This window comes from Buceros rhinoceros, unplaced genomic scaffold (genome assembly GCF_000710305.1).
Source record: "Buceros rhinoceros silvestris isolate BGI_N320 unplaced genomic scaffold, ASM71030v1 scaffold209, whole genome shotgun sequence".
NCBI lineage: Eukaryota > Metazoa > Chordata > Aves > Bucerotiformes > Bucerotidae > Buceros > Buceros rhinoceros.
The window spans coordinates 55,946-67,830 of record NW_010433302.1 but is presented as its reverse complement, the minus strand read 5'-3'; the positions used below and the strand labels follow the sequence as shown (position 1 = coordinate 67,830).

The following is an 11,885-nucleotide window of genomic DNA, read 5'->3' as shown; positions in this document are numbered from 1 at the left end:
TCATCTAGCAGATGCTTCTGATAATCCATGAAATCTCTAGTAGGTTATAAACAAAAATCTGTGGCTAGATCAAGACAGACAATCATATATTACTTCCATAATTAAAAAAAAAACAACTTGCAAGAAAATTTTGGGGTGTATTTGCCTTATTGCCATGTGATACAAATACAAGGTCAAGCCTAGTTTTCCTATAGAGCACTTAGAAGGAAAGAGCCACTGTCATTTTTGAGCAGTTTTTTTTCCTCAGTTCCTAAATTCCAGTATACTTTGAGTATGGCAGTGGGGTACCAGAGAGCTCTACCCCTTGGGAAGGAATTCTTTGAATTACTTGAATTTCCTGTTGTGCAAAACCAGGGACGGTTGATGTATTTTTACACTGTGTTTCTAGAAGTGTAAGTGAAGTTTGTTTGGAAAAAAAAGTACCTCTTTGTTAAGAGTGAAGGCCACAGTTGGTTGAGTCTGTCACGAGATCCTCCTGCATGTGCCTTTAAAACAGGTAGCAGATGAACATGAAAAAAAATGATAAATACAAGTATCACTGCTAGTGCCTGTACTGCAACGTATTTAATAACGTCTTTATGAAAATACTCGATAGACTCTGTACACTGTGCTTGCTTAGTAAAACGATGGGCTTTTCCCGTTAAAAGCAGTAACTGTCATTCAGAACGTACATTTTTATAGACTAACAGGATTATTCTTGGCTACAAGTACTGAACTTCTCGGAGCTGCCTTTTTAAAAAGTAAATGTAAAAGTTACACTACTAAGCAAATGCTGCTTTCGCAAAGGAATTGTTTTGGTTTTAAACATACAGTATAATATTACCACATAAAAAAACCTCATACAAATCTGATTTCATTAAAATTTAAGATGTACATTTACTGAAAATTTTAAGTCCTTTTAAAAATGGATAAAATCCAAAATGTACTATGCAACACTGAGTAACATTTTGAGAAACGGCATGTGGGCATTCCGCTCGTTTTATTAACAAAATTCTTCACAACCTGAAGGAATGTACTTTCAAACAGTATATTGATCAATATTTACACAACCCCTCCAAAAATCTGGCATCCTGTTAGAGAAAATCTTGACTAATTTTTCTGGAGGTATCAATAGGATGGACAAGTAGAGGTGGGACTAAAATGTATCCTCAGAGGATATTTGAGAACGGTGTTGAGAATAATCAGTGCTGCTCATTTCAATTCCTGAATCTCTTCAACGTCCTTTTCCACCACACCTTTACCCCCAGTTAGAAGGAAAAGGGTCCATGTGTTCGAAGTCTTGCTGTGAGAGTTATTCTTGGCTTTTGAGTTTCTCTCGAGACATCTGAAGATACAGCTGAACAGAAGACTGGCTGATGTTGACGTCCGCTGTCTCGCTGCGCACTCTGCCCCCTGGGATGGCAGCCCTCAGGGACACGGCTCTGTGGCCTCTTCTGCCAGTTCCTGTGTCAGCCTTAGTGGTGTCGTCTTGAAGTACAACGCGCGGTGAAGCGGGTGAGGTATAATCCACAGCAAAAAGCAGGAACAACAGTGGATTCGAGAGAGCTGTTTCTGACAGCATTTCCCATCATGTCACTGCATCTATTTAATTCACTCACCGGTGCAAACATTCTATCTATTGCAGCCTCAACGTGTCTCCAGTCCTCCAGGCTAACATTAACATTCTTGCTGAAGTCATAGACGTTTCATTTAGTCTGTACATGGATTCAAGTTCTGGCCAGTTTGTGTCCTCATGGAGGTGCAGCGGTTGGGGGAGATTAGCCCTCCCAGCCTTCCCACAGCTGTCCTCTTTAAAATAAAACAAACACAATTTAGCGTGTACCACTCTAGCACGACGTAGTTAGAAATATGTTTTTACTGGTTCTGTGCAGGAAAAGACAAACGAAACACTGTGGACCACCTCTAAAAATGTAGCAGGTATATGACAGAAACGCTCCAGCTGTGGCTGAAAGTTCAACCTGTCCAGCGCTTGTAGCTCGTTAATTCTGGCTTCATTTTGGTTCTAAAGCCACCCAAATATTACCATTAAATGAACAAATCCTTCTGGGTGAGTTGAGAACGCCAGACTGCGCCTAGTAAGGTACCTGTACGTGCTGCTTCACTACACAGTTTAAGAGCTCCTCAGGATTTTTAATGGAGATAGGTACAGAGACAGTAACTGGGATGGCAAAGGGAACTTTTGCCTGTCTTTAAACTTGTATCTATCTCACCTTTGGGCTCTGGCAGTTGAGAACCAAATATCCTCTTCAAGTTTTAAAGGGCAGCAATCTTAGATTTTAGTGTAATGCCAGAATAAATCAGAACGCGCAGCTCTGGCTTGAAGTCGTCTTTCTGTTCTAACTTGCTTTTTTTGCTCACAACACAAGGCTGCAGTTGGATAAATAGCAAGAAAATACACAATACTCGCTGCACTCTCAAATTACAGTCAGTTTTGTTCTTTCCAGTTTTAGACAAAACCAACATAATGGTTTCTAATTTTTAATGGCAGTTAAACATAATGGGCTTGTTCAACTGAGCATCCAGCTTTGCTCAGGTTTGAAACTGCCTTGACCTTAGCACTCCAGATTCGCAGAAAACAGGTACCAGGAGGTTTTTGTACAGCAGTGCTTGTCAGTAACGATGACAGTAACACATTTCTTGCATAATTTAGAGGATTGCCCCCTTAGGCATCTTGAGCATTCCGTGAGAGCAGATGATGATGTTAAAAAAGGTGCTGCATGCAAAAGGAGAGGTGAAGGAAAGAAAAAGCTTAATGATTTTTGTGAACTGCTCCCAACTCACAGTGACTTGGCAGATGATGGTCTCTTCACATCTGGCCATTTTCGACGCTGAAACTGCCTAATTTTCAAGTAGTAAAAGGAGAAAAAGTTAACCATCACCAAGAAAACCACCAGCATTACAGTCTGAAAGGCGAGGAAGGAGAGGAGATTAGCCTAAATTCTGACTACAAGGATCAGAACATGCTGTAGCACTGAAACAGAAATAGCTCCACTTCCAAAGTAACGGGGCTGGAAGGATCTTGCCTGTGCCTCTCCGGGCAGCGTCTGTCCGTGTGGTTCCTGGTCCCACACTAACACCTTTAGCATGAAGGTAGCACTTAAGAATAATAATTTAACTGTTTTTTAAAAATGTACCTGTACTGCTCGTAGCTCCCATCTTTGAGTCCTAGATGAGGAAAAAAATCAATAATGTTACTAACCCCCGCCTGCAAGAGCGCAAGGGATCAGGTGAGGCACACATTAAAAATGACTTAAGAGTATTAACAGAGCAGCGAGTGTTGCCATGGCAAGTATTTCCATACGTGTTAACTAAAGCTGTTTTGATATTTAATCCCTTAAAATTAACTCAGCTGCCAAACCAGTGGCCCAGAGAGGTTGTGTCGTCTCCATTCTTGGAGGTTTCCAAGATCCCACTGACTAAAGCCCTGAGTAACCTGGTCTGACCTCAGAGCTGGGCGGGAGTTTGGACCAGACAAACTCCACAATCCCTCCCAACCTGAACTGTCCCATGAGCTTGGTAGGGGCTATTGGGGAATTCTTGCTGTCTCTCACCCGTTCTGTTCCATCCTCACCGCCTTCCCCTGCAGCCCGGCAATACTCCTCACCGCACTTTAAGACCCATTACACAACACAGACTGAACAAATCCGAGACCGTGAGCGTGCAGCCATCAGCCTCAGCCGGGCATTACTACTATAGATAGGTAACCAATATAAAACCCTTTTGAGTGAGCCACCTTTCACAATGGTAAAAGCCCAGTTTCCTTTGGGGAGTGTCTGAGTGCGATGGGAGAGGCACTTACCCAGCTCCATGTTCCTGGTTCTGGGATTGCACTGTTTGTACCCTTTGCAGCTTCTTAGTTCCATCAGCTGGACGTGCAGTTGATTGAGAACGTCTCTGTCCAGCGTGTTCACTGCATTAATTAGCTGCAATAAATAGGGGTCCCTGTTAGTAACTAGTGCAGTTTGGTAACTTTTGTGTGTGGTGTATTGTAACAACAGGAAAGAAGGCAAATCGTTCCACCTGAAACGACGTAGGCCTTAACTACCGCCTGCAGCACTAAGGTGCTGTTTCACGTTATCATCCGTAAGGAACAAGGATGCATTTCTAGAGCTGTTCTATGACCAGGTACCTGATACGGATCGGTATTGAGATCAAAATACTCCAAAAATCCAGTAGCAAATTCACAGAACAGGAAGTTGTGGGTCTCGTTGATTGTCCTCAAACACCAGTATGTGTTGTTGTTGGCACTGGTACAGGCACAGAACGGGCCCACTGCAAATCGAAGAGTTACAAAGACATGAGCTACATGCTGCTGTCCATAGGCAGCTGGTTTTGGTTTTCACTCCCCTGACTTGTGTGCGAGAGTAATGCCAGCACTGAACCGGGTTACTTAGTATGAGGACAACTGCGTGGCTTTCGCTACAGAGCTAAGGATGGCGGGGACATCTAGTACCCCAGGGGACAGACTCCTCGCCTAGCCCAGGCAGGACCCACCTGTTACTTAGTCTAAAGTATCCTTACGTGTCCACAGGGGAGCGGTTTGCCAGTGCTGGTTGTCGTGGGTGAAGCAGGTCAGCCCAGGCATGCTGCAGGTGTCGTTGTTTTTTATTCTCTTAAGCAGTTTGCGCAGTTTCTTCTTTCGTCTTTGCTCTCGAAGCAGCCACAGCCTGTCTTTCTCCTGTAGCGCCTTCCTGCACACAGGAAACATTTGGTCAGGCAGATTCTCTTATACTTGAAAACACCTAGAAAAATAAAGCAGCTAATAAAATAAGCTGTTTTGAGGGAAAGAACAAACTGGTATTTTTTAATTAAATGGCTTCCCTTCTGAAAGTCTGTGGATAGAATTCAGAGTTCAACGTCACCAAAAAAGAAAGCGAAGCCGCAGGGGCTTGCAGTCTTGCCCAAAGTCTGCAATGATGTGAATTTCCCAAACCAGGAACCTTATCTCGGAATCTACAAGCATTTCAACATGGGCTTGGTTCCTTGCCCAGGCATCTGCGTGATCTTTCTTTTTAACCCAGGATAAATGAACTACTCCTTTCCCTTAGTTTGTAACTGCTGTGCACGGACTAAACATTAGCGCCTTTGCATTGCCTCTTTCAAAGGAACAGGCCATCACTTACTTGAAAGGATGAAGACTAGATCCCTTGTGCCTCAGTTTGCTTTTGTGTTTTGAATGGTAACTGGAAGATAAAACCAGCATCGTTAATGAACAACAAGGCGACAATTGCTCCTGTTCATACCACACTGGTTTCGAAGCAGATTTAATCCAGTGTCCCTTCTCCCTTCACTGCATTCCTGTGTGTGGTGAACACAAGGCAGCTGCCAGGCTGGGGCAGGCACTGCTGCGCCTGCTCGTGCCTCTCCTTCGCCCGCCTGTGCACTGACATCTGCTGCTCTAACACTGTATTGCAACACGGAGCCACGGATTATTCAGCTACAGGTTTCAACTTTACTTGTCATGGGCTCGTTTCCCTCCACGGGGTAGATAAAAGCGACAGGTTTGTAATTCAGTTCTGCATCTCTGCAACGGAACAGCCACTAATTTGTTCAGACGACGAGGTCAAGCTCAGACCACCTTCCTGCCCTTTTGCTTCTGAAGGAAAGGATGTAAATCCCACTAGTACTTCATAGGGCTGTGGTTTTTCTCCATTGTTACTAGCTAGGAGAACGCAACAAGATGATGCACGGAGCTGTCCTGGCAGTAGCAGTGTCTCACGTGTTCTGAGACGGGGCGGGTGGAAGCAGACAGGCATTCTAGCTGGGTACCTCTACCGTTTCGGCTCTGTCTCCAGAAACTCTCACAAAATTTTGCAGAAATTTCCTCTCCATGTGGTTTGTGAAGTTGAGGGCAAACCAGCCCTAGTCAATGGCAACACTTTCTGAATTTCTGGTAAAGTTACTGCACTCACAAATTGGCAAAGACAAATAAAGGTCAATCACTATTATTTTCTGAACTCTACACCAAAAGTTAGTTACTTGCCAGACTAAGACTCCCTTCAAAACAATTCTTTAACATTATTAGTTCTACTGGCAGCTTTAATAAAGCGCATCCTTACAGCCAGTTAACAGAATGGGATATTAAAGATCTATCTTCAGTCAACTTCGTTACCTTGCACAGACATGGGGCACTTCGTTAACAGATCTGAAATGCTACATCCCAGTTCAGTGCAACTCTGCAAACACTTTAACATACAGTAACTCAGGGATTAACTTCTTTGTTTTCAGGGGATCATTCCTCTTAATAATGCTGTGCACAAATATAAGCACTTCCTACACTGAGCCTGAGAAATGTAACATTCTTAGCATTTATTAGAAAACACTCACCATAAAAATAACTTTGTCTTCACAGTATGTATGAAACAAACTCCATTGTTAAGATGTTTTGAAAGCAGTGGATTGTAAAACAATAAACATCCTGGGGATTTGCTCTTTAGAATGAGACCGATTTCATTTTAAACACTTTTTGCCATGGGTTCCATGTATGGGTTGACATAACCCAAGAAATTTGTACTCTCCATATTTTAGTGAGCTGTTGCTGAAGCCGGGCTGCAGAATCCATGTGGACCACGAGCCCGTACCTCATGCCTGTGAACTAGGGTACGTTGTGCCTCCAAGGATTTAAGCGTTGTGTTCAAAAACCCAACAAGACAGCGAAGCATCATCCAGATGCTGTCACAGTGGCTACCTAGTTCAAGCTGCATGAGCCACAGACGACAGCACGGCTGCTCCGTGCCTTTGAGTACCCTCAAGGACAGGTTTTCTTAGTGCTCCTTGTGCCGCTGTGGCTGCTGCGCTGCTGGGGCCGTCTGGCAAGCAGCAGCGGCAGAGGTTGCTCTCTGATCACTACAGTCCGGAGCAGCTGCTGCTGCTTGCTTTCTGAACAGCTTTCTCAGGGGCAAACTGCTTGCTCCCCCGAAGGTTCTGGGAGTGCTTGAACCTTCCTTCCATGCAATCGGTGGGCTGAGCCTACAGCCATTCTCCAAGTATTTGGCTACATGAGAACCAGCCATGCAGAGACCTTAAAGCATAATCACTACTTTAGCACCTGCTGCACTTAATTCACAAATCATCTGCACTAGGGAAAAGAAGATGTGGCGCACCAAGTCAGTGAGGGTTACAAAAACACAGTTACTCTGCATCAACTGTTAAACTCCTGCTTCTCCCACCTGGCAGAGCTGCTGCATGTTGCCGTGATGGGAGATAGCACATCTCGCCTTGAAAAAATCAAACAGGAAGACATTCCTTCATCATGCCCCCTCCCCCCCATTATTCCATCTACTTTACACTCTACTCTTTAAAACAGATTTGTGTGACACTGCACTGAATTGACAACTTGCCCTTGTGGAAAGCAAGTGTGCAGAGAAAAGCCCGCAGCTTAAAATATTAATCTCTGCTCTCTAATGGCAGCAGCTTCGGTACACGAGCAGAGCTAACTGGTGTACAAGCCATGTTACACGTCCTGTTACACCATCACCGCTTGGCACAGAGGCAATTAAATTCCTGCCCGGAAGGAAGTGGCCCTTGTACAGCTGCAGCAGCCCCCCAGAAAGTGTCATACAGGGATGTGAACAAAACAGATTCTGACTGATTGCTCCTGTGAAGACAAATCAGCTGCAGTTGCACACTGCGAATAGTAACTGATGCACACAAGAAATACCTTATCTTGTTACAATCACACTCTTCAGGTCGCTTCTTCTTCAGGTGACCTCTCACCTCCCTCAGGTTCTTTATTTTGTTTTGCAAAGTTTCAATCTAAAAAAAAGTAAAGATACAGGTTAAAAAAATACAGGAGGATTTAGTCTTGTTCCAACTGCCTCAAACCCAATCTACTGTCACCAAATCCTTCCTTTGCATCACCTCTCATGAGTGTCAGATCATCTACCATTCCAAAAGGGAACTACAGCAGGAGGAAACCTCGCTGGAACCCTTTGCCTGCTCCAGTTGCTGCATGTGAAAGCAGAACGTGGCACTGGGGGAAAGCTGCTGGTAGACAACTGCTCCTGGTTCCACTGTCATTTTTCCTCTTGTGCTCTACAGCACACGTGCAGGGGGAGAAAGGTTACTCAAAGGAAAATGAAGCCCTTAAATTTCAGCCTGTTGTGAACCCGAGAAGGGGATGGGAGGGAGCGCTCTGAAGTCCCTTCTTTAGAGCTTCTGAAAGAGAAAAGCAGCAAGGTTCCTTACTTCGTTTGACAGCTTTAGCAGTGTCTGGCCACACGAGATGTGGATTAGCCGTTAATTGTGCCACCCGCACAGGTTATTTTTAACTGCCTCTTTTTTCAGTAAATGAAACTCCTGCTTTTGTTCAGTCCAGCTCGCACGCAGCGTGGCCCGTTTCCACCTTGGGATGGGTATTACAGGCTCCTACCTCCTACAGCAGAAAATCCAAAGTAATCCAGCCTGAACAAAGTCACTGCAAAACTGCTGTGAGACATCAGTGACGCTGTGTCCGGAGGAAGCACATGGCTGCTGAAGCACAGGCAGGACCCAGTGGTCAAGAAAAAAAGGGAGCTCAGCCCTGTGACCCTAAATCAGCAACACCAGAGGGCAGGAGGGAGCTCTCATGTTCTTCAGCACAGAGCCCACGTTTTCTGACAGAAAGAGCACGGCGATACTGAAATGGCCCCTTTTTAAACACAGCAGAGCTAGCAAGTTTTTCAGCGTCTATCTATCTGCCTTGCTACGTGTCAATCAGTAGCAGAAAAGAGGGCCAACAAGTTCTACGCAGGACTGTGCTATGAATTCACATCATTTTGTAAGAGATTACAGGCAGGCCCTTCTTTATGCTTCCCTCAGGCATTTGTTCCACCATTATCTGGACCTTTCAGACAGCCTCTGTCATACACATCTGCAAAGGGCTTGAGCTTATATTCTTCCAATATTAGTGACAAAAATGTCAGATTAAGTTTTACAGGCAAATTATCTCCAGGTTCTTCATATACACAAACTTAAGGAAAATTAATTCAGTTCCAAAGTGTGAGGCTTAAACACAAGCAAGTAAAATAAATAATTCTAGAAGCACAGAAACTAATGAAGCTCACTTTTCCTTGGGCTTATGTTTGACAGTTGAAGGCCTCTTTTTGAGAAGGACACGGGGGAGCTGGGCTAATAAGGTGTGAAAAAGATCCAGATGAAATGTCTCCCAGGAGGGGAACACTCGTCAGTCTCTTATTTGTCTCATAAGGCTTATGGCATTTCTCAGCCATCCCTTCAGCTGCAGTTCTCTCCTCCACTCAGCATCTTGTCTTCGCAAATTTGTAATAACTTACTTCTCTCCAGAATAACTATTCTGAAATCAGCCAGCAAGGTCGAAAGGGGCCAGAGGCAGACAGACACACACGGAGTCAGTGTGAACCCATTGGCCCACAGAACACCACACTGAAAGCACACACTGGTAACGCCCGACTGATCGCACCACTGACCTCGTGGTCAATGTGAAGTTTATGGTCCTTCCAAGCTTGCAGTGACCTGTACAGGTCTGTGTCACACTGAACGGTGTCATTCTCCAGGATGTAGCACCTTGGCATGGAAAAGCAAATGATGTTTATTGTAGTGGATACACACGTCCAGAGCAGTGCATACAGCCGGGTTTAACAACACAGCTCCGGAACAGCCGAGAAGCTACACTGGAAATGACAGGCAGAATTCCAAAAAAACAGTGTTCATTCCAGGGCAGGCAAGTGTGCTACGAGCCAGGGGAGAAGTTGGGGGTTGAGTTGCCATGGAAATTTTTCAGAAGTAGAAAAATTCAAGGAGAATGTTCCTATCGAGCAGAACCTGTTGACTGCTTCATTTCTCTATGTAAATCGTGCCGCACAGAGCTCTTGCTTATTCAGTAGGCTGTCTAGATAAATAATCTCTAGTAATTAGCAAGCGCTGGAAGCATTACTCAGAAGCAATTTCCCAATGCATAATTAAGTGATAAAGGGGTAGGGGCAAGGATAAAGTACTTCCTTATAAGATGTATTACTACATCATTAAAGAAAAGGGGAGGGAGAAAAAAAACAACCCCAAACACAGAAATTCTGTAGTTCTCTACAAAAGGGATAATTTTTTTTAAAGCTCTCCCTGACCTTGGAGGCAGAATACCCTCTGACAATTTTAAGTCCTCACGTTTCACTGACATCTAATGCAATCTAGGTTTTAAAATGCTTTCAAAACCAAACAAAAACTGTTTGAGAGATTTACCTGAAAAGTTTCTTGGGGGTCAGCAAATACCAGGTAGACATTTTTGAAGCTTGTTTAAAGCAAAGCTGAGTATTTCCAATACTTCTTTATTTTCTTTAAACCACCTCATGCATGTTGTCCCACTGCTGCCTTTTCTGCAAGTGTTCCTAGTGACTCCTCATGAATTATGCACAACCTTCCTGACAGTTCCTTGTATGGATTTGGGATTCACCCAGTAAGGCAGCAAAAAATCAATTTAACATGTTCCAGAAGAAAAGCACGAGAAATAGTTTATGACCATTCACGTCAGCAGGGGTAAGCGGGCACAGTTCTCTGATGTCAACCTAGCTACGTTTCCTCATCTTAGCAAGTCTCTAACCCTGTAAACAGAAGTCAAATGGCAATCACGGATTTCAGCAGCAGCTAACTGACTCACACGTGTTTACATGAGCTAGTCTTTAAACAATTTAATGCACATAATCAATAATGATTGGTGGATATCCTGATAATTCACAAGCAGAAATGGTGACTAAACCAATTAAGCACAGTTGAAGATACATCATCTGACCCTAGACTTGCACCCCAAGGAACAGACTTTTAGCTATTAGAGCACCCAGACAATTATCTCACCTCTCTCCTAAGATGTTCTATTTCCCAAAACTCCTGGTCCATCCAACTTCACCCATAACACAGATTCTCCTTTCCTGGCACTGGCTACAGAAAGCGCTGAGCGGCTGCTTCCTCCCTTAGGACTTATTTGGTGTTTGAAATACAAAGTAACCAATGACATGAAACTAGGGCAATACTCCAGTCAGAGCCTTTGGTCTTCAGCCAGGCTGAGTTACCCCCACATGCCGAGATTTCCACAGGCTGAGCCTTTCCTGGGTTCACACAGGTGCACACACAACTGCTGCCAACAGCTTTGCTTGTCCTCACTGGAAACACGCGCTGACCAGTGAGTGCTGCCTCCCAAGTGCAGAAGCCATAAAGGCACCGCAGCAGTGCTTCAGTGACTTCATGCCCCTCGGTACATGACAAAACTAAACCCAAAAGCTGTTGTACAGATGGGAATTAGAAGTTTAGTGAAGCCGGACTGGATATCTAGAAGGGACAGGCCACACTCAGCACAAGCTAACACACCCATTTGTGTAAATGAGCCACCGAAGCAGCAAAAGCTTTTAGAAACAGCCCACGTGCACTCACCTGTGAGTCACTTTGATGAGGTTGGGGGCTGCATACTCTGCAATGCCACCAGTGCCGCTGTACTCCCCCATGTCTTTATCTTCCTCCTCACGAAGAACAGCCCTCTGCACCTTGTGCCGCTTGGTGATGTTTCTTGGTAAGACAGGTTGGTAGCCATCCTCTAAACCCAAGTTAAAAACAGCTCCATCCAGCTCAACAGCTACAGAACGGATCGAGCGGTTCCGGACATAGCTTGGTTTGTACTCTGCACGAAAAAGGAAGCGAAAGGATTGAGAGAGGGAGGAACAGAATGTTACAATGCAGTCGTCTTTGTGGTTCTTGGGAGAAAAAAATCCAGCCCATACTGTGACATTTGGAATTAACTGGATGACAAATGGTGTTTGTTGCAGCTCTCCTCAGAGCTGCCGCTTCATTATCGTTTGCACGGATAGATGGATACCTTCGGGCAGAGACAGGGCAGATAAAATGCAAATGCACAGGGATGGCAGAGTGTAAAGAAAATGTATTTGTCC

The 11,885-nt window shown here is 44.5% G+C and overlaps 1 protein-coding gene across 2 annotated transcripts in view; it reads right to left on the bottom strand.

The window, feature by feature from the left end:
- Positions 1–1,569: 1,569 nt before the first annotated feature.
- SULF2 (sulfatase 2) overlaps positions 1,570–11,885 on the bottom strand; it is a 60,701-nt gene continuing 50,385 nt past the window's right edge. Inside the window, exons 11-20 of one of the 2 annotated variants that reach the window (XM_010144054.1) lie at positions 11,374–11,617; positions 9,426–9,522; positions 7,661–7,755; positions 5,124–5,183; positions 4,522–4,691; positions 4,130–4,272; positions 3,800–3,923; positions 3,135–3,165; positions 2,782–2,838; positions 1,570–1,788 (exon numbers count right to left, since the gene is read on the bottom strand). In XM_010144054.1, coding sequence (XP_010142356.1) covers positions 1,758–1,788; positions 2,782–2,838; positions 3,135–3,165; positions 3,800–3,923; positions 4,130–4,272; positions 4,522–4,691; positions 5,124–5,183; positions 7,661–7,755; positions 9,426–9,522; positions 11,374–11,617 — 1,052 coding nt within the window. In that variant the 3' untranslated portion in view covers positions 1,570–1,757. The remainder of the gene's footprint in view (positions 1,789–2,781; positions 2,839–3,134; positions 3,166–3,799; positions 3,924–4,129; positions 4,273–4,521; positions 4,692–5,123; positions 5,184–7,660; positions 7,756–9,425; positions 9,523–11,373; positions 11,618–11,885) is intronic. The other variant, XM_010144055.1, reaches the window with a different exon arrangement.